General features: G+C 37.1%; 1 protein-coding gene across 8 annotated transcripts in view; it reads left to right on the top strand.

Moving 5' to 3' along the window:
• The window catches only part of PTPRM (protein tyrosine phosphatase receptor type M), a 984,934-nt gene that overhangs the window by 325,220 nt on the left and 635,102 nt on the right, over positions 1–24,612 (top strand). For all 8 annotated transcript variants that reach the window (XM_072604258.1, XM_072604256.1, XM_072604255.1 and 5 more), the window contains one exon: positions 13,870–14,141. In XM_072604258.1, the coding sequence (XP_072460359.1) occupies positions 13,870–14,141 (272 nt within the window). The remainder of the gene's footprint in view (positions 1–13,869; positions 14,142–24,612) is intronic.

Raw genomic sequence — 24,612 nt, 5'->3', positions numbered from 1 at the left:
AATTTTTTTTAAAGCAGTAGTAAGACAACCTAGCACAGGGGTGGGCAACCTGTGGCCTCAAGGCCACATGTGACCTTCTGGGTTCTAAAGTAGAAGCCTTTAGACTGATACCAAGTTTTACAGAACAAATCTTTTTATTAAGAGGATTTGTTCTGTGAAGTCCCAATTCAGGCAAGGAGCTGCATTTGAGGAACTCGAAGACCACATGTGGTTTCAAGGTCACAGGTTCCCCACCTCTGCTACCAGAAGATGTTTTCCAGAAAAAAGTAAAACATGGACACTGTTTTCAAACCTACTACTTAATGATGTAATAAGTGACCTTTTATCTACTACCCAAAGCCATATTTTACCATCGTGTATTGACTTCTTCCTGAGTTTGGTATTTTACATTTTAAAGCTAACTCAATCATTTCATCTTGGAAAAAATTGTCATCATTCAGCTGATCCATGATGTAGAGAGAGAGAGCAGGGAGATTAAAGGGAGCAATAGGTAACTCAGAATTGACAGCAATTTGGAAGAATATGGAGAAAGCTTATATTGTGATGGCTTCTGCCATTCTGGGATTTAGAACCAAAAATAAGTCACTTTTCAAAGTTGTCAATCAATAATTTCTTGACATATGGGAAATTAAACCATCTCTTAAGACCCTTCTAAATGAGTCTGTTTGTCACTGCTCCATTGAAGTACTTGTTTCATTTCCTGAGATAGTCATTAGCTGCATCAAATAATTAAAAGGTTGTATTTACTTTATTCTAAGCCTGTTCTTTACTCATAAATTAGAGAGTAGATTCAAGATATTTTCTAGCTGAGCAGCTAATATAGTGCATCTAAATGATACACTCTAACACAATTTAGTTCTCATTAAGGATTCACTTTTCTTATAAAGAGGAAGCCCATCACTTTTCTAAATGGAACCCACAGGATTTCATCTGTTTGTTATGACATTCTTTGGTGCTTATTCTCTTCCTCTAACCAGAAGGTCTCCAAGGTCTTTTATGAGAGTGGTTGACAGGGCATTGTGTTCCGACTCTGCTGATGTGTTTTAGGTCATATAATTTATTTATGTAAGTCTTTATTAATTGAATCTAATTTGCTTTTACTCTTCATTTTTGTTTATTCAACTAGGAATATAAATAAAATACCACAAATGAAGTTCATTAATGAAAAGAACCATTTTGGATGAAGTGTGGCATTTTCAGTGGCTTTCTGTTGCCTCTGGGATAAAAGGAAGGCCCCTCATAACCTGGTTCTAGTCCACTTATGTGTACTTATTATTAGTATTCTACGTTCTAGCCAAACTGGCCTGCTTGCTATTTCCAGAACTTGGCCTTCCATCGTGTCTCTTCCTTTGTGGAAGCTGCTCCCTAGGCCTGGATTCCTTTCCATCCTCATCTCTGTTTTTGAGACTCCCTGGCTTCCTCCTAGCTTCACTTCTGATCTCTCAAGGATTCAGTGTTTGCTGTCTTCTTTCCAATGAGATTTTCTTATCTCTTGACTTGTATGTATCCTCCAATCCAGTAGAGGTTCCTTGAAGTCAGGCATTGTTTCTCATTTTTGCCTTGGTGATCTTCAACACAGTGCAGTCACATACAGGGAATAGGAACTGGAACTGTGATTTCATTGTTATAAGGAATTCCCAGGTCAGAAAGCTCTCTCTGCCAACGCTGGTCTGTACCTTCTCTGTAACTTGCATAAAGTACTGAATTTCCCAGAGCTTTGAAAGGTTCAGGGACATGCTCAGTCATGTATAACCAGGATGTGTTAGAGGTAGGTCATGACCTTAGGTTTTGAGGCCAATTCTCTTTCCACAGTACCCAAGGTCATTACATAGTGAGTATTTAATAAAAGTGTGTGAAATTAAATTTTACTCTGAGAATATTTCTAATTTATGAATTTATGAATCTAGTTTATGAATGCCTAAATTGTTCTTATGCAGTCAAGTAATTTTTATTACACAATTTAAAAATCCTTTCATCTTTGTCTAAGAAATTTTGGAAAAAAAATATGCACACATACATATACACACATACAAATGTATAAATACATATGTGTATATATGTATATATACACAATAGACACATGCTATACATGTGTATATACATAATACATCTACCATAAATGAATGCACTATGCATGCATATAAGCTCCCTCTATATTTCTGTAGAGACTGACTATATCTATGTAGATGTCTGTTAGACATCGTAATAGATCTTAATAATTGGTTGTTATGGTGTTAGGTATGGGATATCTCAAAGACAGTAATACAGTAATAACTAACACGATAACATGTACACTTTGTAAACAATAGCTTCTTTCAAAGCAGTATACATGCCCTAACCATCAAGGAGTGATGTAGTCATAGACAGATTTCCATAGATTTTCTCCTAATTCTGTGGCATCATCTTAATCTAAACATAGTTAAGAAATGGCATGTGGGGGGGGGGAGCCAAGATGGCAGAGTAGAAGCCGGGACCTGTTACAGCTCTCCCCACAAGCCCCTCAGAAAAACCTATAAAAAATTACTCTAAACAAAATCCAGAGCAGCAGAAGCCACAAAATGACAGACTGAAGCAGATTTCTAGCCCAAGACAATCTGGAAGGTCAACAGGAAGGATCTATTGCACCAGGCTGGGAGCAGAGTACAGTTTGACATGGGCCACTCCAGTGCAGACTGAGCCAGAGCAGGCCTTAGGGGACTGAATCACTGACAGCTTCTGTGGATTTCAGATTCTCAATCCACAAACGCTAAAGTCAGCTTCAAAGGTCAGTGGGAAGGTTCTCTCACCTGGTTGAGAGGGGAGCATGGTTCAGGTCCAGGGCCAGCCCCAGCCCTAGGGTGGTAGCAGTTACTGCTGAACCAGAGGCTCCTTCTGGAGGCCTCCACTTAACAAAGCTCAAAAGTCAAGTAATGGGCTGGGAAAATGAGCAAATGGGGGAAAGAAACACACTATAGATTCTTACTTGCTCTGTGAAGAGGTATTTTCTTATATCATTGGTGAAGAGGAAGATCAAAGCATACAGCCAGAAGAAGACAACAAAGTCAAAGCTCCTGAATCCAAAGCCTTTAAAAAAATATGAATTGGTCTCAGGCCATGAAAGAGCTCAAAAAGGATTTTGAAAATCAAATAGGAGAAGTAGAGGAAAAATTGGGAAGAGAAATGTGAGTGATGTGAGAAAAATCATGAAAAATGAGTCAACAGCTTGCTAAAGGAAACTTCAGAAATGCTGAAGAAAATAACACCTTTAAAATTAGACTAACTCAAATGGCAGAAGAGGTCCACAAAGCCAATGAGGAGAAGAACGCCTTAAAAAGCAGAATGGGTCAAATGGAAAAAGAGGCCCAGAAGCTCATTGAAGAAAATAATTCTTTAAAAATTAGAATGGAGTAAATAGAAGCTAATGACTTTATGAGAAATCAAGAAATTATGAAACAAAACCAAAAGAATGAAGAAATAGAAGACAATATGAAGTATCTCATTGGAAAAATAACTGACCTTGGAAAATGGATCCAGGAGAGAGAATTTAAAATTATTGGACTATCTGAAAGACATGATCAAAAAAAGAGCCTAGATATCATCTTTCAAGAAATTATCAAGGAAAACTTCCCTGATGTTCTAGAACCAGAAAGTAAAATAGAAATTGAAAGAATTCACTGATCACCTCCTGAAAGAGATCCCAAAAGAAAAACTCCTAGAAATATTATAGCCAAATTCCAGAGTTCTCAGATCAAGGGGAAAATATTACAAGCAGCCAGAAAAAAACAATTCAAGTACTGTGGAAACACAATCAGGATAAAACAGGATTTAGCAGCTTCTATGCTAAGGAGTCAGAGGTCTTGGAATATGATATTCCAAAGGTCAGAGGAGATGGGATTAAAAAGAAGAATCGCCTACCCAGCAAAACTGAGTATAATACTTCAAGGGAAAAAATGGAACTTCAGTGAAATAGAGGACTTCCAAGCATTCTTGGTGAAAAGACCAGAGCTGAATCAAAAATTAGAGTTTCAGAAACAAGAATTAAGAGAAGCATGAAAAGATAAACAGGAAAGAAAAACCATAAGGGACTTTATTAAAGTTGGACTGTTTACATTCCTACATGGAAAGATGATATTTGTAACTCATGAGACCTTTCTCAGTATTAGCATAGTTGGAGGGAATATATATATATATATATATATATATGTGTGTGTGTGTGTGTGTGTGTGTGTATGTGTATGTATATGTATATGTGTGTGTACATGTGTATGTGTGCGTGTGTGTGTATATACACAGAGAGAGAGTGCACAGTGAGTTAAATATGAAGATATGATATCTAAAAAAGAAGATTAAGGATTGAGAGGAATGTACTAGGAGAGAAAGGGAGAGGTAGAATGTCGTAAATCATCTTACATAAAAGAGGCAAGAAAACATTTTTACAATGGAGGAGAAGAAGGGGAAGGTGAGAGGGAATAAGTGAGCCTTTTTTTCATGGGATTTGGCTTCTGGAAGGAATAACATACGCACTCAATTGGGTATGAAAGTTTATCTTACCCTACAGGAAAGGAGGGGGGAAGGGATAAGAGAGGGGGGACAATAGAAGAGAGAGCAGATTTTGGGAAGGGGTAATCTCAAGTAAACACTTTGGTAGAGTGACAGGTCAAAGGACAGAATAGAATAAATGGAGAGTGGGACAGGAAAGAGGAAAATATAATTAGTCTTTCACAATATTACTGTCATGGAAGTGTTTGCATGATCACACATGTATTGAATTGCTTGCCTTCTCATTGAGGATGGGTGGGGAGGGGAGAAAGGAGAGAATGTGGAACTCAGAGCTTTAAAAATGAATCTTAGAGGTTGTTTTTACATGCAGCTAGGAAATAAGATATATAAGCAATGGTGTATAGAAATCTGTCTTACCCTACAGGAAAATCAAATGGTAGAGGATAAGGGGTATGTGTGTGATAGAAGAGAGGGCAGACTGGAGGAAAGGACAATCATAATGCACACTATCCTGGGTTGGGGGTAGGAGGGAGATGGGGAGAAAATTTGAAATTCAAAATTTTGTGGAAATGAATGTTGAAAACAGAAACTGAGTTCATATATATGTATATATACACATGTGTATATACATATATATGTATATACACATGTGTATATACATATATATGTATATATGTATATACATATATATGTATAAAAGAAATGGCATGTCCAATGAATGAACACTTGTTTCCACAGAAGCCAGGAGGAGAAGAAACAAATATCACGGGAGAGCACTTCATCCTTGCCAATAATATGGCAAAGGCTCTAAATTAAAGCTTTTATTGCTCATTGGTAGATCCAGTATGTTTTCCAGGGAGCTGTACTGTGTGTGTTGTTGAAATTTTGTTAAGAATATAGGAGAGGCAAAAGGCTAAGTTATGAAGACCCAAACAATTGTGAACAGAACATTGGACAAAGAAAGGGTTTATCAGCAGATCTGTGCACCTCACTGAAAAACTTAAATTGGTGCTAAGTGGGTTTTTTAAAATGATAATGTCATGTCATAAGTCCTGAATAGATTTTTCTCCTTCGTAATGCTACTCTTATGTCAAGTTAACTTCCTTCACAAGGCATTTCTCCTTTTTATTCACTAGGATTTGGTGCCATTTGATTTCATCATTAGGAACCTCAGCAGTGGTAGTGAAGACATGCTAATTAGAATGAGAGATAACTCTGGGTTGAAGGAAGACTATTTATTCTAGCATTTTGAAGGTGAAATTCAAAATAAACTTGAACTTTGAACTAGGAATACTTAGCCTGGAGAAGGAAAGACTCAGGGGTTGATGATAACTTTCCTCAAATGTTTGAAAGACTGTTTTCCAGAAGAGAAGTCAGATGTTATTTTTAGCCCTAGAAAGCAAAACCAGTAGCAGTGGGGGGGTGGAAGTTACTAAGAAAATAATTTAGGCTTGATGTCAGGAAAAAATTAGTACCATTTAAAGCTATCCCAAAGTGGAATGGGAGTCAGTGGGTTCTCTTTCATTGGAGGTCTTCAGATGTAGGCTAGATGGCTAGATGTTATAATGAGCGTTCTTTTTGAGTGACCACTAGATGATCCCAGAAATCACTTCCAAGTTTGACATGTTGTGATTCTGTGATGGGTTGAGTTCTGTAGGAATACCCATGTCAAGGAGGTAATAGATCCATTGAATTATGAGGAAATAGTTAACTAAAACACGTAGAAGAAATGTGATCCAAAGTCTATAGACTGAGATATGATAAATGGAAATGTACCTCAGTGATAGAATGAATCAGCAGTTACATGACTTCTCTGCTCACTGCCTCTTCATTCCTGCCACTGTTAAGTCAGCTGGCAGCATCTTCTTGCTAATCTTTTCTCCATTCTTTTCTCTTTTGGGGGTTTTAATTTGTTTTCCAGTTTTTACACCCAAAAGCTTAGCTTTTTATAGAAGTTCCTATCCTTGACGATAGTGCATCCTTCTTTCTAATCAGACGGGTCTTTTCTTTACCACCAGAAATCCAGAAGCCCTCTTGTGTTTGCACTTATCCCTTGTTCCTGGTTCAGCAGCTTGGTTATGGATGTTTGAGGTGGCTGGAAGCCTGACTTGGCATGACTGAAGTCGTAATGATTTTTTAAAATAAATATGACAGAAAGAGCTATCTGTTCACAATGAGCTACAAATCAACATGCCCAAATCTGTAACTACTATAGGAATTTTTACAAAAGGGCAAATTTAATTGAAGGTTATCTGGATGTGTGCAGTTGTGTTAGGATAGAAGATAGTCCATCCCCTAGAGAATGTGATCTGTGCACCTGTGATCTGGCTGATGATCACAAGCTCCTAAATCCTGGAAAAGGAGCAAGGGATGAATATGTGAATTTCTAAGAAGAAAAAACTTGGGGGCAGAGAAAAGCATCACAGCTATATTACTCCAAGGATGGTGGGCAAAAGAATAGGGATGGTGAGCTGACTAGAGGAACCATTACAAAAAAGAATCTGTGCTCCTCCAAGCTATCAGCACCTTGAGCAAAGCTATTGTTACCCTGTTCTCCATACATCTCTGAACTTACTTTAGCAATGTAGTGTTAATCAGTGCCCTGATAAATTGAGAGCAAGTCAGGCTTTTGCTTCAGGTGCATAAAACTATGGGGTGCAAAAAATACGTACCCACCCTGCCAACTCTTCATGATGGGCTGGGTGTGTGTGTGAGAGCAATTTTATATTATTGCTTCAGTTGCAAAATTATTTGCTGTGCTAGTTCTTGTGGCGATTGATCACACTGTTAGTTGATGCTCTGGCATTCACAAATTTGATAGGGTGATAAAACTTGGAGAGACTATACAGGAGAAAATTAAAATAAATAAGGAGATGTAGAAGGTACTCTATGCCAAAGGTCCTAAGAGTTGTATTTATTTAGTCTTAAAGAAGGAAACCTGAAATGTTGTAACGGTCGTGAAGACCATAAAGTTTATCAGCTAGAATAATTAGGAATAATTAATTATGTTCAGTTACTTGATTAACCAGAACAGACATTATCTGACTATGCCGGATAATAGAAATTTTATTACTTATTCACTGAGCAAAACCTTTCATATATAGCAGATGAATCACGCAGTTTCCAAAACCCCTAAACTCCAGAGCCTTTAATAGACTAATGCAAATTATAATGATAGGTTAGAAAAGGATAACTAATTACATACAGTTATTACTGCTGTCACAAACAATGATGGAAGACGGACTAATCAAAAGCATTTGCCACTAGATATGATTAAGCTAAATTTAATTCCCTCTAAGATTCAAGGATGTGGACTTCTGCTATGCACATAAGAGAGTTATTCTTTTCCGGGAGACTCAGATAATTATTCTTAAAGACCTTCAAAGTCTAGATCTGAAAACTGTCACTTTTTAACAAGTAGATATCAACTCAGAGAATCCTTTTCCAATGCCTACAAGGTTTTATTCATTACTTAGATACCAGTGACTTCAGGGTGTTTGGTTATCTGAACACAAACAGAATTTCTGTGTTAATTTGCATTATGGTTCCTTTTATTTATATACCCAGTTGGAAAGCTTATGTGGAGAAAAAAAGTGGAGGTAAAGAAGGAAGGACACAGGGAAACCCAATTACACTTTGAAAATGTATTTTCTCACAGTCAAAACATTGAAACAGAAGGTGAAAATTAAACCTTCAGCCATATAGGAGAATTTATAAAAACAGATGATTTGTCTGAAATTGAATAGAAATAATACTTTGAAGTCTTTAAAAATAGTTGATGAGCTAACTGTTGTTTGACTATAAAGAAGCACATGAATGATAGAATAAAGATGATCAAAAAATTAATTTCTCAAACTCCTATGGGAATTTGGATATAACCAGTTTGTTTGGAGAAAGGCAAAATAGGGCTTATAGGAAGTTGGAACTCAAGGTGGCTAGAGAGAACAGTAAGAAAGCACTTAGGTGCCTTTGATGAGGTCCAGTAATCAGGAGTAATCAGGATAAAAAAATCATCCATACATCTTTGGGTACTAAAAGAATTTTTAGATATGATTGACTGAACCACGGTCAATGGTCTTTCTTTTAAAAAGTGTTTTATTGCTTTTTACGTGACTGTCATTTCCCAGTTACTCTCCCCAGGACCCACTGTTTTAAGCAAAAAGAAAGTTAAGGTAAACAGTCCAGACACTGATCTCTGCACTAGAATATATTTCAGACTGATGCACAGGCAGTGCCATGGTTCAGGTAGAGTGACTGGCACTTTGCCTTGGTTTGCTAAAATTTTTAAAGTTTGTTAAAAGCCCTTTTGGTCTTTTGGTTGTTCAGAACTAGCTTAGCACGTAGTTGGCAAGAAGAATTAGCTAAAATAGGAAGCTACCAGATGTTCTGCTTTTCCTCCCCTGGGCTTATATTCCAGGTATAGCTCCTCTCTCTGTCAGTCTCCTAGTCTTCACAGAGGAATCCATGCTTAACTGGCCTATGTCCAGGATTAATAAATTGATGTGGGCACGTTTTGGCTGCCACTGGCCCTCTGCACAGTTTGAGCTACCCTGGCCATGGCAATTCATATTTGTGACTCTGGCAAAGAACAAGTGGGCTAATTTTGGAGGGGGGGGGCGGGATAAGGAGAGCTGATTGTTATTGTTGGCAGGGTGTTTTCCTTCTATTTTTTAAACCTTAAAATTTCTTTTTTATACTGAGCTTGATAAAGCTAAACATGAACATTTTAGTATACCAAAAATGACAAAGACGATTGATAAACTTCAGTGGCTCTTATTTTTAAAGTATAAATTAAGTAAGGGAGTAACAAAACTGCTCTTTATTTTCTGCATTTTGGCTTACTTTTATGCTTTCAAATTCATTTTTGTTGACATCTTTTGTTGAATATAATAGTTTTTAAAGTGGGGAAGATAAATGGACTCTACAAATTAATATTCAGTGTTCCTGGAAATATTATAGAACATATTACTAAGGAGGTTTTCTCCTCTGGACTTTCATTGATACGAAGGTGCAGCAAGATTTGAGCAATTATGATCTCTTGGTTTTGTGTTCAGAAATCTGAATTTACCAAGGATAACTTTTATGGGTTAAAAATACAGAACCAAAACTATAGGGTTTTGCTGGTGACAAATATATAGAAATTCTGGCTGACTGGTTAGAGGACAGTGGTTTAGTTAGAAAACAGTGATCTTCTTTCATCTTTAGGAAAAACCTGTCCTATTTTCAAATAACTATCGAGATTTTCCTTTTCTTCAGCTCTGTGGTCAAAAAAAAAAAAGAGTAGTTTGTTTTCTTCATAAGTGCTTAAGTGGCAGCTGAGGTAACATGGAGGTAACCGACTGTGGAAGTGTAAGTAATGGACTGGAAAACAGGAGCCTCAAGGATTTGGTTCTGGCTCTGTCACTAACTTTTTATAGGTCTGATAAAGTTGCTTCCCTCCTCTCTGTGACCCACTTTCTATTTGTAGTAAAAGCCACATTCAAAGATACTCTGAGTAGTAATTAATAGAAAGGAATAATTTAATCTGTAAATGAAAATGCACCTGTTAAGTGCTCATTATGTGCTAAGTACAGTGCTAAAGGATAGGAATAGAAAAACTGATTCAGTCCTCTGCTGTCAAGAAGCTCATACTCTAATTGTAAGGTGATATCACCTATAAAACAGTCAGTTACAGGGCAGATGGAAAAGTCTAGAAGTCCTAAGAGTCCTGGAACTGCGTGCATCCTTAAAGTGTCTTGATAGTCAGATAGCGCCTGGGTGTCTGGAGGGCACAGCTGCAGGATGGTTGGTTTGTCCTAGATAGTTAGGAATCAGTTGTAGATCAGATGGCAAGGTCTGATGGTCCTTTATCTCAACAGAAAGAATAGAAATGGTAAGTCCCAAGTCATCCAGGGGATGTGAACTATGCAGCTCTTTCCTCCTGCTTATTGCTTCATGGTCTTGGGAGAGAGGTGATTAAATGTAAGGGAATGGGTGGGTAGGAAAAAGCACCCTGATTGGTGGTTATTTCAGTACTTTGATGATCTGTGGGGTTTTTTCAGGTAATTACTCTTTCTAAAGATGCAAATTCAAATCCCTGTAGCTTGGTTAATGGCATTTGAGAGAATTCATTACCTCACAGACTACTTGGTGATAATCTTCAGTTTAGCTAAGTTGATCCTGAGGTAACCAGAATTGTACTTAAAGTCTTTCCAGGTCAGATCAACAAGTATTGATTAAGCACTTGCTGTTTGCCAGGCACTCTGCTAGTGCTGGGGTTAACTTAAACTTCACTGGTATAGCCTTTATAAACTTTGGGTCACTTCTAAACCATGATGAGGTATCAAAAAACAACTTTAGTGGAGAGAATACTAATGCCAGTAATAATAATGATATATCTCAAAACTATGAACTGTTCTGTAAACATCAGATAATCCTTTAAATTTGTTATAATGGCTTATGGAATGTGATTTTTAGGAAAAATAACAAGGATAAAAGAAATTTGGACATTTAAGAACTGGTTTAATTCATTAAACAAATCTTTATTGGGCACTTTATTTTAAATGACATAACAGAGTGACAAGGAACTTCTTTTTCTTTTTTTTTAAATTTAATTTTATTATTTTTTTTAATGTTTTACAATCACTGCCATAAAATTAAGATTTTATCCCCCCACACCTACCCCCCACTTCCCTCCCTCCCCATGACAGCATACAATTCTGTATAGGTTCTACATATACTTTCCTATTGAGTACATTTTCACTATAGTCATGTTACGTAGTCGAACTAAAATAAATGGAAGAAATCATATAACAAATCAAAACATGATACACAAAAACACACACACACAAACATGATCTGAAACATTCTGCGAATGACTTCCATATTTCCTTCTCTGAGTGTGGAAGGAATTTTGCCTTAGAAAACCACCATTGGGATCTTTTTTTTTTTTTTAATAAATTCTTGCGTTATTACGAAATTCCAAGTCTACCAGAAAAAGCTCTCGCACGCTATGGTTGTTGCTGTGCACAAAGTTCTCCTGGTTCTGCTCCTTTCACTCAGCATCAGGTCATATAAGTCCTTCCAGGCCTCTCTGAGGTCTTCTTGTTCATCATTTCTTATGGCACAATAGTACTCCATTACATTCATATACCATAATTTATTTAGCCATTCCCCAATTGATGGGCATCCCCTTGACTTCCAGTTTTTGGCAACTACAAAGAGTGCTGCTATAAATATTTTTGTACATGTGGGACCCTTTCCCATTTTTATGATCTCTTGGGGATACAGTCCTAGTAGCGATATTGCTAGGTCAAAGGGTATGCACATTTTTGTAACCCTTTGGGCATAGTTCCAAATTGCCCTCCAGTGACAAGGAACTTCTAATACTCCACTAGGACAAATAAACTTGTACACAGATGATTATACAAACCAGTCAGTCATGAAGTATATGTTAAGTATCCACTGTGTACTAGTCATGGCACTAGGTGATGGGATTGTGATGGAAGTGTGATATAAGTAATGTTCAGAAAATGAACATTATTTTTCTCCTTGAAGAACGGATGAAGGTAGGCTTTTATGGAAAAGATGGCATTTGGATTGAACATTTAGGGATGGATAGAAATTGATAGGTCATGCTGAGGTCGAGAAATAGATCTGCATGAAACGCGTCTATAAGAGGAGACCATTGGGCCTTTGGAAACGTTTTTGTAGGGTGGGGAGAACAGGAGACCCAGAAGTAGGACTGCTGGTACTTGTGTGTGGAGATTTCTAGATACCATGAGGCAACTACTGGGGAGGTCAGTGCTGGGAGAAGCAGCTGTGTGAGGCTGGTAGGTAGTACCCCATGGTAGAAAACCCATCATTTGCTGAATTCCTACTTTATCTAATCACTTTTGTTAACCATATGCTAAACTTAGTTTTTCTTCTTGCTGAAGGAGTACACAAGCTTTCTTAATGACTTGGGGCAAAACCATAGTTGTCTCATTAGTTACATCTCTAAGGAAGAGAGTTCAGGGAGAGTGTTTTGACAGAGGGAGAAGTATAGGCAAAAGCATGGAATTGGAACAGCATGGGAGAATATACCTGGAATATCAAATAACTCCCATTTATCTGGAGTGTAATGTGCATGAGGGGGGATAGAGAGATGTGTACGAAACTATGTTTAATACTTTCTGTATTTATTTAGTATCTGATTTCCCCCCCAAAATGAAACAAGGCCACTGTTCTCTAATTAATCCCCTGCTCTCTAACGAGTCAGCCAGAATTTCTATATTTTTGCATATTTGTTACATGTAAAAAGAATTTTTAATATTTGTTTTTAAAACTTTGAGTTCCAAATTTTTGCCTTTCCTCCCTTCCCACACTCTCTCCATTGAGAAGGTAAGCAGTTCCATATAGGTTGTATATATGTAGTCATACAAAACATATCCATAATCGCCTTGTTGTAAAAGAGAAGATAGAAAAAAACTAAAAAAAAATAAAGCAAAAAAACCACACAACCCAAAATTGCTTCATTCTGTATTCTGACCCCATCGGTTCTTTCTCTGGGGATGGATAATATTTTTCATCCTAAGTCTTTCAGAGTTGTCATGGATCATTGTGTTGCTGAGAGTAGCTAAGCCATTCATAGCTGATCATCTCACAATACTGCTGTTACTTTGTACCCAGTACATTTCACTTTGCATCAATCCGTATAAGTCTTTCTAAGTTTTTTCTGAGAACATCCTGCTCATCATTTCTTATAGAAAATAGTATTCCATCATAATTATATACCATACCACAACTTATTCAGCCATTCTCCAATTGATGTGCATCTCCCTCATTTTCTAATTCTTTACCCCTAGAAAAGAGCTGCTCTAAATATGTTTGTTACATATAGATCCCTTTCCTTTTTTTTTTTTTTTTTTTTTTTGCCTCTTTTGGAATACAGACCTGGTAGTGGCATTGCTTTGTCAAAGGTATATATCCATGGTTTTATAACTTTTGGGGAATAGTTCCAGATTGCTCTATAGAATGGTTTAATCAGTTCACAACCTTGACAATAGTACATTAATGTCTCATTTTCCCCACATCCCCTTCAACATTTGCCATTTACCTTTTCTATCCTATTATCTAATCAAATAGGTGTAAGGTAGTGCCTCAGAATTGTTTTAGCTTACATTTCTCCCATCAGTAGTGAGTTAGAATTTTTTTTTAATATGGGTATAGATAGCTTTAATTACTTCAGCTGAAAACTGATTATATCTTTTGATCATTTACCACTTGGGAAATGTCTCCTGTTTTTATAAATTTGAGACAAATTGTGTTTAATATTACAAATAATTGTCCTTTTATCTATCAACATGACATTTTAATAGTGATCAGAAATTGCAATTGAGAATCTGACTGCTTTTTATTTTGTTTTGACAGGCTCTTTCATGTTGGTTAACACATCTGGGAGACCAGAATTACAAAGGACCCATCTTCTCTTACCCCAGCTTAAAGAAAATGACACCCATTGCATTGACTTTCACTACTTTGTATCCAGCAAAAGTCATTCCCTTCCTGGGCTATTGAATGTTTATGTAAAAGTTAATAATGGTCCTTTGGGGAACCCAATCTGGAACATATCTGGAGCTCCTACTGGTACCTGGAATAGAGCAGAACTGGCAATTAGTACCTTCTGGCCCAACTTCTATCAGGTATATATACTTCACTTTTCATTTATGGTAGCAAGTACTTGTGTATTGATTAATTGAAATACGTTGGTGTCCTTAACCTAAAAAAATATTCTGTTGTTTGTGATTTCAGAAAGGCCCAATTATCTCTTATTTTGGGGTTGTCTTTTTATAGGCTAAAATATAGGAAATCATAGTACCTTGTCAATATTGTATGTTATTAAAGATACCCCACAAAGAGGAGCTTTATTTATTCAAGATTATTTCTCAGTTTAAGTGAGGCACTGACCTTTTGAAAGAGACCTGATCCACCGAACTTTGTATACAGTATAATTTTTTTGAACGTGTGTGGAGTAGGAAGGAGATGTAGGGAAGAGTAGGGAAGAGAGTGGACAAATACCCCATCATTTATTTCTTATTATTATTTATCATATTCTATAATAATATATAGGCATCTAGGTGGTACAGTAGATAGAACTCCAGGCCTGGATTCAGGAAGATCTGGGTTCAAATTTGACCTTAGACACTTGGTAGCTATATGACCCTGGACAAGCCACTCAACCTCTTTTTGTCTCAATTCCTCATCTGTAAAATGGGGATGCACTGGTGAAGGAAATGGCAATCTGCTTCAGTATCTTTGCCAAGAAAACCACATGGACAAAGTCCAGCGGGTTATGTAGAGTTTGACATGACTAAAGAACAGTAACACTTTCTATATATTTCAATATAGATATATATATGTGTATATATACATATACACAGATAAATGTATATATGTGTATATATATATACATATACCCACAGATATACACACATACCATCATTTATTATGACTTATTATTGTTTATAATTGTCAATTATTTCCACTTAATGTGGGAAGACTTCTAGTCTCAAATCCCCATCTACTTGTTATATAATGGAAATGAATAGATCATATATTTAAAGTTTTAAGATAACTCTGAGATCATCTAATCCAACACTATAACTTTATAAATGAGGAAATCAAGAGCGAGAAAGATTAAGGAGTTTGCCCAAACGGTAAGCGCAGGCAGTGAGTAGCAGAACAGGGACTTAAATGAAGGTCTTCTGGCTTGAATTCCAGTTTTCTTTCCATTGGAACCAAGCTCAGTGGACCACACAGTATTCACTTAAGCTACAGTTATTAAAACTGTAGGGAACTCTCATCCTATTTAACTCTGATAACCTTGGCTCTGAAGACTGCTAAGTGACAGTTAAGGGCTTAATTTTAAAAATACTTATTAGTATAAGTAAGCTGGGATATAATCCAAAGCGAGCCATTTAATTTTTTTCTTTCAAAAATGCTTTCCACATCTGGCTATGAAAAATCAGCTGTGCTAAAGGGATGGTTAAATTTCTTGACACCTGGGAGAGATCAGACTTTAAAAGGTGAACAGCAGAGGAATAACGGAAATTGATTTATCCCTAAATTTACATGGAGAAAGCTCCTTGGAATCAAGTTGGAGGGATCTTCAACAAAGGCATACATTTATTAATTCTACTCTGGAAAGAAAAAAACCCAAAACATTAGGCCTAACCTTTTGTGAAGGTTGTAAACAAGTTATTTGAGTCACTTATTTTTCACAAATCTTAAAACACAATAGAGAAGGTCCACCTTCTATTAAATAGGGAGATTTAGGAATGTGAAAGGAATGTGTTACCTTATGCATTGGGTAGTAAATATATGGGAGTAATAATAATAAAAGTATTGATATGGTATATAATATGATATACTATAATAATAAAAGTATTGTAACTGCTTTGGGGGCTGTTAGATGGCACAGTGGAGACAGGAAGACTCTTCTTTCTGAATTCAAATCCAGTCTCAGACACTTACTGGCTTTGTGACCCTGAGCAAGTCATTTAGCCCTATTTGCCTCAGTTTCCTCATCTGTAAAATGAGCTGGAGAAGGAAATGGAAACCACTCCCCTATCTTTGCCAAGAAAACCCCAAATGGGATCACCAAGAGTTAGACATTACTGAAACAACTAAAGAATAGCAAAGGTTGTGCTTTTAGGTTGCGAAGTGCTTTACAAAGATCTCATTTGATCATTGCAGCAACTGACAAGGAAACTGAGGCAGACGACAGTGAAGTGATTTACTTAGAGTCATACAGCTGCTAAGTGAAATAGGATATGAATTCAGGTCTTCCCTAACCCAGTTCTAGAGCTCTCCTCTACTCTGTCATGGTGGAGTCAAAATGTAATACATCATTATGAAAAGAAAACATAGGATCCCAGGTCCAGAGCCTGGAGGGACTGTAGAGTCCATTTAATACTCATTTCATTATTGAAGAACCTGAAGCCCAGAGCGCTGAAGAGGTCACACAGTAACATCATCAGTGCAGTGTTTGCACCTGGTTCTCACTCCAGATTCAGTATTTTCTTCTATGAGACCGCATTTGTTGCTGTGGTTGTTCAGTCATTTTTCAGCTATAATCTCTGTGACTCTGTTGGGGGTTTTCTTCATGAAGATACTGGAGTACTTTGCCATTCCCTTCTCCATTTTACAGAAAAAGAAACTGCGGCAGACAGGGTGAAGTGACTTCTTCTAGGGTAATGTAGCTGTAAATATCTGTGGCCAAATTTGAACTTAGATCTTTTTGACTTTGGGCCAGTGCTTTACCCATTGTGCCTCCTTGCTGCCCCCATGCTACACTGGCCTCCTAAATTTAAATAACCCAGCGAGTGCTGGTAACTGTTTAACAATGGGGTGTGTATGTGTGTGTGTATGTGCGTGTGCGTGTGCGTGTGCGTGTGTAAGGGGAGATGTACTCACAATACAAATATACTTCTACATTTAAATCGTGTTATTAATATTCTCTTTTTAAAAGTCTAAACCATCAACAAAACAAATTGAGCTCTGATTTCTAGCCCTTGCTGATTTCTGAGGTGTAAGTACTTCCACTGACAATTTCACCTTCAGCTCGGTACCAGCTGGCTCTAGCACAACACTGACTATAACCTGGAATAACAAGACCATAGGATGGTAAGAGTTGAAGAGATACCAGAGGTCATCTCAGCATTGAAGGAAGGAGTGATCTCGCTCTCTCTTACTCTTCCAGACTACTCTGTGGCCCGAGGGTTAGAGGTTAAGTTAGCGTGTTCCACTTTGAGTTGCAGTTGGAGGTTAGATCTTGCCCCTCGAGTGTAAGTCACCGAGTATAAGCTCCTGAAAGGCAGGAACTGTGTTGTTTTTAATCTTTGTATCTTCAGTGCTTTCAACATTGCTAAGCATATAGGTTTTACTAAATGTGGAATTTAAATAGGCAGAAGCTAGAAAGCATAATTTTTTTTTGTTTTTATCAACAGAACATATGTGGAAAACATTTTACTTCTAACTACCTTTAAAAAATTGTCATTCCTTGATCAAAATTGGATAATTTGTCATTTTGGTTCTGGCCTGAACTTGAGACGCATTTTATTTTGCTAGTCAATACAAATAAAGACAAATGTCCTTTTTACTTTTGATAAACAATTTGATAAACAATCTATTGCTATCATAACCTTTCCCCTTTTGTTATTTCTATCAGTCACTTAACAGAATTTTAAAAAGACTTCTCAGCTGCTGCATAGAGGTATTCTTGCATCCCTTAGTCATTTATGCAGCTTCCCCTTACTATATATGGCAGGCAACTGTGTATCCTACTCTACAAATCACAATGGTAGCCTGCTTGTAATACAGGTAATTGCAGGTTAATTACTGTTCATTAAAACTTAAATTGTCAAGTATTTGGTGATTAAGATACATTTAATTCCTTAATTAATGCTTGTTCTAATTGCTGCTGCTTAAAACCTGCCCATTAGCTAGAGCTGTACCAGTAGGGAAGTACGGGCTACCTGCTTTTTCAGCAGAGGAAGCCTGCTGAAATACGTGCTTCCTTTGATTTACACATCAGCAACTTAATGCTTTTTTAAAAAATGAAGAAGTTCTTCCCCAGTGGCTTTCTTTGTTAGGATAGCATTTTAAAAGAAAATCACTTTGCATCTTTGAATTTCGTACATTCTTCTTTTTTATTCCCTTATCCCGTGTCAGAACTTAAGTTACCCAATTCCATAGGCTTCTGATTGCCCCCACAGAGAACAGTCTTCTGATTGCCTTGTGGGTTGATAGCCATCCACGTAGAGGAGCTGCTTATGTTCTTGTGTCCATGTATACTGCCGTTCTTCATCTCCTGGGCCGAGCTAGTTCTTTATAATCTGGCAACATTTTTTTTTTTTTATCGTTTTATGGTTGTCATTAGTTTTATGTACAGTGAATATATTTTTTTCTCAGTTCTGCTTACTTTACCTTGTATCAGTTCATGGAAGTCTTTCCTAGCTTCTCTATTTTCATCAGATTCCATGTTTCTTACTGCATAATAATATTCCATTACATTCATGTTGTACAATGCATTTAGCCATTCTCCAACTAATGAGTATCTGCTTTGTTTCCAGTTGTTTACTATCAAAAAAAAAATTAAAAAACCCCCCACTCACAAAAACGGTGCTATAAATATTTGGATACATTTGGGACCATTTTGGTGTGTGGTTGACCTCTTTATAGTACAATCTCGGGGTTACAGAGTGCGGACATTTTAGTGCCTTTATTTGCATAATTCCAATTTGCTGTACAGAATAATTGTACAGATTTACAGCTCTACAAAAAAAGAAAAAAGATAATATGAATATTATTTTAAATTCTTTTTTTAAAAAAAGAAGCAAATAAAGGAGTCAAGTGTGATAGCAAAAATGCTCTTCATTTGGCCATTATAGGCCTCCTTATTAAAATGAATTCTCTTAGATGAGTTGAAGGATTCTGGGTAAAGATTAGGTGTGGATTCCGTCCGGACCCTGTTCAAGATTCTTTTGCAGTAAGAACACAAAGGCATTTGCACATAAGGCTAAGCCAAGATTTACCCTTTACCAGTCTGATACCTTTTCTGGTAAATGAGGACTTCAGGGAATACAGATAACATGATCTACCCATCTTTTCAAATATGACCTCCAGTTTTTACTCAGTACACATTCCAGTAGCTTTTTGTGTAGTTTTTGTCTTTATCCTACTCATTTAATTTTTAAAAATTAATTCATTATTGAGTTTGACAAAACTCATCTTTAAATAGTACTCAGAGATGGTACTTTTGTGTTATATATGCCATACTTAAAAAGAAATTGGGGGTGTGGTTAGGGAGTAAGTAAACTTTACCCCAAAGCAGCCTGGGGCAATATTCACAGCACCTGCCCCTGAAGTCTAATTATGTGTCTCAGAATGAAAACTGATTTGAACCATGTCTAAGAATTGATGAGTACTGGACTTTGAACAACTAACATTGACATTCTGTGGTCACATTAAAATTGACCAAGACTTGTTTCTTGTATAAGAAGTGGATCGCAACAGAGAATGTGAGTAAATACCTTTCAAATCAATTTTAAACATCTTCTTGAGAGGTTACTGTGTATTTTGTTTTCACATTTCCCCCATTTTCCCCTCCTCTGATCTATGAAGAATTTTTCCTTTTTCCTTCGGTTACAGTAATTGCCCCCCCACATTTTTTTGTTGTTGTTTAAAACACCTGTGGTTCTTGTGGCTGATTGGCATAAGTCTTTTCTACTTTTGTGTATGGTGGGTCCTTTCATTTTCTCTTAGCTTAGGCCTGGAAGAAATTTTAGACAGGCAGCAAATAACAATCTTTCTCAGTCTCAGTTTTCTCACTTGTGAAAAAATTGGGGGAAATGATAGTACCTGTCTCATAGGGTTTTTGTTTTTATTTTATTTTTTAGGATGAAGTGTGATCATGTATAAAGTACTATAAAATACTCTTTTTCCCTCTGGATCACAACCTGGACTTTTTCACTATCTCTCACCCACCATAGTCATTTTGTTACCAAGACCTGTCCATTTCATCTTTGCAACATATCTCCAATATGCCCCCTACTCTCCTCAGCACCACCCCTGGTCTGGTATAGGCATGCCTTCAGTACCTGCAGTAGCCTATTACTGTCTCAGTCTGCCTCATATCTCTCCGGGATCCAATCCATCCTCCATCCAGCCATCAAAATGATTTTCCTAAAGCACAGGTTGAATCATGTTATTTCCCTACTCAAGAAAATCCAATGACTCCCTATAACTTCCAGAATCAAATACAAAATGCTTTTTTGGCATTTAAAACCTTTCCTAATTTAGTCTCCTCCTACCTCTCTATTCTTTTTTACCCTTACCCCTGGACAGGTACTCTTTGATGCAGTGACATCGGCCTCCTGTCTGTTCCACAAATAAGCTTTGGGTATTTTCTCTGGCTGTCCACCATGCCTGGAACATTCTTCCTCCTTAAACTCCACTTACTTCCTTGGCAAATCTAAGATGAAATCTCATATTTTACAGGAAATCTTTGCCTACCCCTTTTTATTTAGTGCCTTTTTTCCCCTTAATTATTTCCTGTTTATCCTGCATGTAGTTTATTTGCATATATTTGTAACAAATTATGTTGGATGCAATGTAATTGTCTCCTTTGCTAGATAGTAAGCTCCTTGAGGACAGCAGTTGTGTTTTTCAGCTTTTTGTATCTTCTGTGCTTTGCACAGTGACTAGAGTATAGTAGGCACTTAATAAATGTGTATTGACTGATATCAGTGTGAGATATTACAATTATTTTGTTGTTGTCTAGTCCAATACTCATATTTTATAGATGAGAAAACTAAGGCCTAGAAAAGAGGTGAGGTAGTTACTAGGAAGAAACCGGGCAGGATGGGCTTTGAACCCAACTTCTTTGATTCCAAATCCAAAGCTCTCCCTCTGCACCACACTGCCTGCCTCCTTAGCTTTACATCCTTAACTTTTTTCTTTTTTTGTGGCAAGGCTAAACCATAATTGTGATACTTGTAAAACATGGCTTTCTTTAAAAAATGCAAAAGAGGGGGAAAATGCTAGTGAAGAAAGGCTTACTTATTAAGGAAAGGAGCAAAGGAAGCAGGTGCCATGATTTTTCACTGAGCCTGAAAAAGAAAGTCCGTCAACAGGCATTTCTTAAGCATTTACTATGTGCCATTTTGTGGACACACTGCCATTTTGGGATGCCCAGGGAGGAGACTTTCAATCAAATTGGAATAAGAATAAAAACCAAAATATTGCTTTATATTTCTTTTCTACTATATTTTATTATTAGCAAATTCATTGCTCTTCTGATCCAAAATTTTTCATTACTACTCAAATCGTTCTGGCTCTTTAAGATCAAAGAGAACTTTTATTATTTTTCATATTAGGGGGAAATGCTTTTAAGTGAAGATGTTTATAAATAGATAGGATAGCTTTTTTTGAATAAAATTCAAAACTTGACAGGAAGCACAGCCATAGAAGATCGTACTTGGTAAGGCAGCCCGGTAGCCTGGATTCCTTTTGTTCTGAGGAATTGACAAGTGGGTTTCACTAGCATTTTTTCAGTCAGGCAATTGTGTTGGTAAGCAAATCCCCTTTCTTTGCTCACACATAGCATGGGAAAATGGAAGGAATGAAAAGCTAATTTTGCTCTTCACTGAAGCAAGGAGGATTAGGGATGCTGCAATGTTAAACTGCTTCTCTATTTCCTGTTTGTCAGGTGTCTGAGGGATAGCCTGATGTAAAACATCTACCAGGCTTGCTTCCAGAGTTGCTTTTCATAAGCAAATGAAAACTGATGTTTTAACCAGTTGTTCTCAGGCTTGACAGCTAGCTATCTGCCTTTGCCTTTGCCTTCCCTTCTCTCATCACCACCCCCAGCATCTTACCTCACTAGCTGTTATTTTGACTAATCAGTCTCATATATTACTTGCAGATGTTGTCAGATGTAATAAAATGCAGAGCTTTGAGAGAATCAAAATGTTAATGTTCTTCTGACAAGCCAAGTCATGAGTGTGAAAAGGATAGTGGGGAGTACTGAATCATGGCAGAAATTACACCAGAGAAAAGATAGATGGTGGTCCAATCTTAGATTTCTTTTTTAATTAACCAAAATTTTTTTAAAAGGTCTATAATACACTAATGATGACTGAGTTATTTTCACTCTCTTGGTTAATCACAGTTCATTTTGTATTAGAAGAAGGAAAGAATGTTGTGCAAATTAGCATATTAGAATGTGGTAGAAGGAACTCTAGATTAAAAGAAAAAAGCCCTTGGTTAGAGAGTCCTGACTCTGACTATTTAAAAGATTTGTCACCTTGGGGAAGTCCTTTCTCTTTGCCTCAGTTTCTCTGTATCTAAAATAGAGATCATATTTATTCAAGCTACTTCAGATGGTGGTTGTGAGGAAAGAGCTTTATCCATCTTAAAAGGCTCTGTAAATGTGAGCGATTGTTATTACTGTTTGTACCGGCTTTAGAAAAGTCTTAGGGAGCTCACCTCCATGATGTCTGCTCCTGATTACTTTCTTCAATACAGGGGTACCAGAAGGTAGGCAGATATTTAAGGGATCAAAAGACTGCCATGTTCCTCATCATTCAGTTTCCTGTTTGGTTAAAGGTTTTGTGACAGAATTGAGACCTCTAATTATTTCATTTTAGTAATTGATTACATCCCTTTTGTATTTCATCTATTATTCCATTTTTTCATTACATGATGTTTTTAATCAGATAAAATAAACAGTATTTATAGATTCATACACACGTGTGTATATAATTGTATGTGTGTATAAATGTATATATACATATATAGATACATATATACATATGTATATATGTGTACATGTATATATGTATACATGCACACACATATCTATCTATAGATAAATATATTAAAGGACAAAAAATGTGAGAGAGATGGTAGGGTGGTGTTCTTTGTGTCTCCTTTTGCAGCTGTTTTCAGCATGTGGTAGGTCTCCCAGTAGAGTGATAGACATATTACTTGGCACTCTTTTTGGCTGTGACAGATTATTGTTTTCAAGTTACAGCTTTCATAGGATCAGAGGATGTTATAGCTGGAAAGGACCTTAGAGATCATATAGTCTAAACTCACTTCACCAATATGAAACTGAGGTCCTGTGAGGTCCAGGGTCTCAAAAATTGATTGACAATATATTTATGTATTCCAGAATTCTCTTTGATTTGCCTGAATTTAAGTTGGCTCTTAGACTTGTATACATAGCCAAACAGGTTAATGCTGTGTTAGAGGATGGATTTTTTTTTGTTGTTGTTATTCCTCTAGTGTTCAGTTGGGTAGTAAGGTGGATGGAGTCTTAAGCGCAGATTCAGGAACAACCAAGTTCAAAACTGGCCCCAGGAACTTACTTGCTTACTTACTTGTGACCCTGAGTAAGTCACTCAACCCTGTTTGTGTCAGTTTTCTCATCTATAAAATGAACTAGAGAAGGAAATGACAAATACTCCAGTATCTTTGCTAAGAAAACCCCAAAATAAGGTCATGAAGAGTAAACTGAAAACAATTGAAATTGAATTCAGTTATTAGAGGCAGTCTCAGTCAGTGTGCTAGATATACTGTAATTCTGTGGAAAGTGTAAAACACTCTGTGCACTATGCATGCATGTCTCTCTGTTTGCAAACTTATTTTCTTATGTCAAGACCATATGACTGGTCTCAATGAAATACTACATATAAAGGGAGAGGATGTGGATGTTTTTTATAGGTGAGGGTTAAAGACCTAATTTGGATTGCGTGGAACTATAATACTCACCTCTCTTAGATCATTGAAGATAGCCACCCAGAGAGAGGTGACGTTGCAGGAAAAGAGATCACTCTTTCTTCTCCCTCATTCCCTCAGCCCCCATCAGAGTTAAGTGAATTGCCCAGGGTCACAGCTAGCAAGTGTCTAAGGCCATCTTTGAATTCAAGTCCTCCTGACTCCAGGGGCAGTGCTCTGTCCACTGTACCACTTCTCTGCCTGGAGATCTCTCACTCTTAAGAACTACAGAGACCTTGGTGGTTTATTTCCCACTACTCCCTCAAGACAGAGTAGAGACCATAACTGATAGGGTGAGTATGAATAGGATAAGGTTAGTAAAGTCTCCTACTGGCTAAACACAGATAAGAAAATTGAAGCACTGTTGTTCAGTCATGTTCAACTCTTCATGACCTCATTTGGGATTTTCTTGGCAAAGAAAACCACTGAAGTAGTTTGCCATTTCCTTCTCCAGCTCATTTTACACATGAGGAAACTGAGGTAAACAGGTTTAAGTAACTTGTCTGGGGTCCCACAGCTGCTAAGTGTCTGAGGCTAGAACTGAGGAAGATGAGTCTTCCTGACTCCAGTCCTGCAGCCCTCAGTCTATCCACTACATTTCCTAGTGGCTCTAAAATTGCAGCACAGAGAGGTTAAATGAGCAGTTGGGATTGGAAACCAGACCCCTTTGACCCCACATCCAGAGCTTATTCCACTACCCCGTGCAAACTTTGACAACACATTGACTTCTCACTTTGTACTTCTGGCTTGCTCAGGACTTTGTTGTCCTTATTAAACAAAACCTTCCTCACAAATTCTGCCTGAAGATATAATTGCCTCAAATCTTGGGAC

The sequence above is a fragment of the Notamacropus eugenii genome, chromosome 4 (assembly GCF_028372415.1).
Source record: "Notamacropus eugenii isolate mMacEug1 chromosome 4, mMacEug1.pri_v2, whole genome shotgun sequence".
Taxonomy (NCBI): domain Eukaryota; kingdom Metazoa; phylum Chordata; class Mammalia; order Diprotodontia; family Macropodidae; genus Notamacropus; species Notamacropus eugenii.
This window is presented reverse-complemented; position numbering and strand designations above follow the sequence as displayed.